This window comes from Numida meleagris, chromosome 3, assembly GCF_002078875.1.
Source record: "Numida meleagris isolate 19003 breed g44 Domestic line chromosome 3, NumMel1.0, whole genome shotgun sequence".
Lineage (NCBI taxonomy): Eukaryota > Metazoa > Chordata > Aves > Galliformes > Numididae > Numida > Numida meleagris.
The window spans coordinates 105,269,263-105,274,193 of record NC_034411.1 but is presented as its reverse complement, the minus strand read 5'-3'; the positions used below and the strand labels follow the sequence as shown (position 1 = coordinate 105,274,193).

At 45.2% G+C, this 4,931-nt stretch overlaps 1 protein-coding gene across 7 annotated transcripts in view; it reads left to right on the top strand.

Moving 5' to 3' along the window:
- ITSN2 (intersectin 2) overlaps positions 1–4,931 on the top strand; it is a 68,750-nt gene that overhangs the window by 7,885 nt on the left and 55,934 nt on the right. For all 7 annotated transcript variants that reach the window (XR_002436764.1, XM_021391348.1, XM_021391351.1 and 4 more), the window contains exon 2: positions 2,201–2,264. Coding sequence is in view for 6 of the 7 variants with exons in the window: in XM_021391348.1 (XP_021247023.1) it covers positions 2,234–2,264 (31 nt within the window). In the remaining variant the exon portion in view is untranslated. The remainder of the gene's footprint in view (positions 1–2,200; positions 2,265–4,931) is intronic.

The following is a 4,931-nucleotide window of genomic DNA, read 5'->3' as shown; positions in this document are numbered from 1 at the left end:
CTTCCCCTTCCCCTTCCCCTCTCAGACAATTAACGTGTGCTTTAAGCACAGAGAATTTGTTTACAAGAAGTGGTGGTTCTACCCTTTAAACAGAACATCCAGGCTTTCCTGTGTTCTCCCCAAATGGCAGAAGGACTTTGCGTAGTCCCCAGTGGTCAGTGGGCACCTGATTCTGTTGCGTGGCAAGCTGGATTTCGTGCTGTTCCTGGTGTTGCTGCTTATGATGGGAGCTGAGAAGTGAGTTCACCGGGCGCTTCTTGTATAACATTTAGCAGAAATGAATGTTTTCTGTGAGGTGTTCTGGTTGTAATGGCTGTTTTCTCATCTTCGTGGTCTGTGTGGGATACTGGTCGTCATCCACACCTGCATGCGGAAGTGCCCAGTGCAGGCCTGCTGTCTCAAAATGACACTTAATTTTCTATTAAAATTGACTTTTAAAATATGAGATAGCTGAGACTCCAGGACCATCAGAACAGGGCAGAGCAGCTTTACTCATTGAAGCCCGTTAACAATCCAGCTTGCTTTTCCCACGCACGGCTCAGAGCGTAGGAAGCTCGGCGTACGTGAGCCAGTCGCGTGCTTCGACAGAACCAAGGAATGCAAAGTCTGGCTTTCTCTAAAGCTGACTTGCAAAATGCATCTTCAGATTTCTGGGCTTTAGGAGTGAGCCTACGCTGCTATGCTCAGCATCCCACTGCTCTCCTGCCTTCAGGTTTTCTCCTAGCCCTCCTTGGCAGAGCGGTTTCTGCAACAAAGCATGCTGTGGCAATGTTTAATAACATTGGAAGCATTTCTCAGGAGAGCTATTCATAGATCTCAAGTGTCTCTTGCCGGTAGGGCCTAGGAGGGGTTGCTGCAAGCAACCTAAAAATACCCAAATTCATTTTAGAATTCCTCTCTTGGAATAGATCCAGGCTCCCTTTTTTCATCTTTCTGCAGCTGATGCCTAATGTCACCCTGAGAGATCATTTGGACTCGTCTGCTGTTTCTATTTATATATATGTGTGCGTCTATTCTGTACGTGTGTACGCATACGCAGTTGTATTTATTACATATATCCTACATAAATGACATTATAGATACATCATATGTGTGTATTTGTGTGTATATATATATAAATATAACATGGAACAGAGCAGTAGCATTAGGACGCTTGACATTCGTGGGTGTTTTCAAGTGTTCTAATGATACTGCTCTGTAATGCGTTGTATTTCAGGTATGTATATGTTGTTCTTCCCTCCCTGGGCAGTTATATGAGCAGCACAGAGCGAGTTAAGTTTGGATGAAGTGCTCTTCTTGGCTCATTCTGGGGGAGCCCGGTGCACACATCGCTGTGATGTTGACAAGCGACCCAGTGAGAACGAATGGACGACGTCCCATCGCAGTCACCTGATTTTAGATGTCATTTGGAGGGTGTATAAGCATACAAACAATAGGCATTCGAGTGGGTTTATAAATAATGGTGTGTAAACACGCAGAGGCAGGATGGTCAGTGTTGGACCCCGTGCAGGGATGTGCAATGGGCACAAAGGCGATCTCCTGTCCGCCAGCAGAGCTGGACCGCTCTCTTTCCAGCCGTGTGAGTTTCGGAACAGGATGTGCAGCAGTTTCCTTGGGGGCAGGGCAGCGTGGGGTCGTGAGATGCGTTGCTGATGGCGAGGCAGCTGCACATTTACTGTTAGGACAGCATCCTGTAAGAGCGTTCTCTTTGTAAATCGCTTTAGGAGTGGATGAGTTCGAGCAGCGGTCGTTTTCCCACTACTCCCAGCAGTAGCGTTCCGTATGGAGCTGCAGGTGAACTTTTGAACGATAGCCACAGTTAACACGAGGGAGCAGCACTTAGGGCATGCAGGCCCTCCCCTTGCCAGGAGGGGGTTGCTCCCCACGCCGTCCGTCCTGAGACGTTGGCAGCTGTTTGTGCGCATCGTGATGCAGGAGCTGCTGAACACTCGGTCCTGTTTTCCTTTAAGAATGTGCCACTAGCTTCAAGACTGCAAAATAAATAAAATAATAATAAAAAAAATCCCCCGCCCCCTCCCAAATGTAAATTCGGCTTGTTCAGCAGCAGCGTGAAGCCCTGCATTGTTTGCTGTCGGAAGTGGGAGCTGAAGGGGACAGACGTTCCCCCCGCTCAGCAGGAGCGCGCGGCGACGTTTTGCCCTTGTTGCATTATTAATGGCACGATGTTTTTCTGTTGCAGATGGCTGAGAGCTAGCAAGGCACATCCGAGACCATGATGGCTCAGTTTCCCACAGCTGTTAATGGTGAGTAGCTCGGTTCTGGTTGTTTAGGTAGGGGTGGCAGCACTTGTTTTTATTTTTTTGCTGAAATGCCGCTATGGAAAAGGAGCTGATTTTGGTACCCGCAGCAGCGTTACGGGCAGTTTGCTGCAGACTGCTTCCTGTGGTTCAGCTTACCTTGTAAGACTGGGAGAAATTGGCTGCGAGCACGATGGTGGCATGATTTAGATACAGAAATGCTGGGAGCATCTCGAAATCTCAGATCGTTGAAAGGGGGGAGGAACGTGGGTCTTGTGTTCTGAGCACTGACTGCAAGCGAGAATATGCAAAGTAATACTTGATTCAACTTGCATACCTTTTGTGTTATGTAACGCAGCACAAAATTTGTTTCATTATAATGTACTGCTTAAGCTGAGGTAGTTAAACATGTTAATCAATATCCTATGTAAACTAAAAAAATCTTTCTTGAAAAAATCAGAAAAAAAGCTGAGAACCTTCCTCTTGATTCTGCACTCCAGGTACCATGGAAACTTTTGGATTTGTTTCTTGGTGATTCTCTTTCAAAGATGTATGCAAAACCCAAGTTTAGAATTGTTTGTGTGTACGTGTATATAATGGAGGACATTATTTCTAAAGCAAGCTTCTTTGTGAAGGCACAAGTTGCAGCTATTGCCTGAGAAATTTTACGTTTATGTGCTTTTGTTTGCAGAGCTGGCCAAAATGGAAAGACAAATAGAGGAGCAGTGCTTTGTACTTCAGATATTCCGGATAGGGAGCTGAGTGATAAAAGTATTTCTTTTTTAACTGTGAAGGTTACTGCAGGATTGGGAGGTCTTCATGTAAGCAATTTAGGAAGTCATCGCTGCTAAAATGAGTGAGGTAGAGGAAGCAAAGTGTTTCTTAGCTAAAGGAAAATGTACAGAATTCAAATTTGAACTGCTTTACATGTTTCACATGTGCATGAAACACCTTTCTTTTTATGCAGACGGTTGCAGTTTGATCTAGACTTTGTTTCACAGACTTAGAAGTAAAAGGAGTCAACAGATTGCGTATCGTAGGGAAAAACCTACATATCGCTCCCACTTCTTGGGCACAATGGAAAAGCAGTTTTCTTGTCGTCATCTGCTCTTTGCTCCCCCCACTTAAATAAGCAAACACAAAATGCTCTTCAGAGAAGACACAGATTGATGCTCTTGGCTGTCCCTGTGGTTGATGCACGTGTGAAGTATTCTGTCTTTTCGGTTTGGCTCTTTCCTCTTTGGTGCTGGTGGAGGACTGCAGGTATTTAACAGCAGTGGTCACGTACATGACTTGAACTCAGGAATAGGTCAGCTTGGGATAGTGGCCCTCTTCTTCGTCTGGAATCCCTTGCACAGTTCTTTCCATCAGCTCCAAAGGGAGCGAGGCCAAAAGGTGCAGTTTTATTGTGTCGAGAAATGAGTTTTACTGTGTTGAAATACCTGGTAAGAAAATGTGAGATAGCAGACAGCAGTTAGACTCCCGGTGTATTTGAATGACTGTGTGTGGTTTTTGCAATGACATTTCTCATCAGAATTGATTAAATTTGAAACAAGTCAGTCAGGGATAAAGAGTAGTTTTAGTGTGATTTCTGGGTAAATATTGAGCAATTTTTGCTACTGAAACTGTTTGTCTCTAATCTGTGTTCCTCTTCCCTGCTACTTACTACTACTGTTTGCGTTCAGAGTAGATCACCTACATTTAGCACTCATTGCAAACCTCTAATTATGGTATTAGACGTTGGTAATGACTTCAAGCTTTGGATGAAGAATGAGGTTATGCATGAGGCAATAAAACCCTTAGGCAACTCGGGCAGCCCAAGTGGAGAGCACTGGCTGCCTGCCATGGGGCATTGAGCCTTTCTTTTGTCCTTTTCTAGGGAATGATTGTGTTTTCTCTTCTGGGGGGAGAACCTCTTGTTCTTACCAAGGTACAAAGTCTTAGCTTTTATGTCATTAATTGCAGAAGTAGTTTCTGTTTCGGGCTTATTTTTGGTGTTCAGTGTTAAAAGCGAGCGGATAGCGTTGTGTGTGCAAGTGAGTGGTTACATGGTACAGAATGACACTGGGTTGGAGAACTGTGGGGTTCAAATGACGAAGCGAGATACTTAGATCATCTCAAACAATGTCAGCAGAAGAGGCTACAGCACCTTATTTTCCATCGGAGCAGAGGAAGAGAAGGAGGTTAACTCACTTAACTGCTAGAGTTCCAGTTCAGAGACTTGAATTCACAGAGGGCACCTTGGGAGCTCTCCCAGAACAGGTTCTCAAGTCTCTGCAGCCTGAGCACGTGGCTGACAGCCAAGCTGTGTGTTAGGCTGAGAACTGGCATATTCTTTTCTAATTATGTGGTCACATGTAAACTTCAGCTTGGTGGGGCCTTGTGTGCTCCTGGGACTCATGCTCTTGCTAAAGCACTTACCTTTCCTCTGTAAAGATAAGAGTACACAGTGAGCATCTGCAGGGGAGTTCCCTTTGACCTTCCATTTTGGTGCAAGATGACCTTTGTGGATGTGTTACTGTCAGGCTGGAGGAGAGGAGAAGCAGGACAAGAAGAGTGCATGTTGATTTTTATGGAACTCGGGACGCACCGGCCAGGTCTTACAAACTTCTCTCCCATGCAAGATGTAAAGGTTGTGATGACTTTTTATGTGAACAGGCAAGGCTGAGTGAT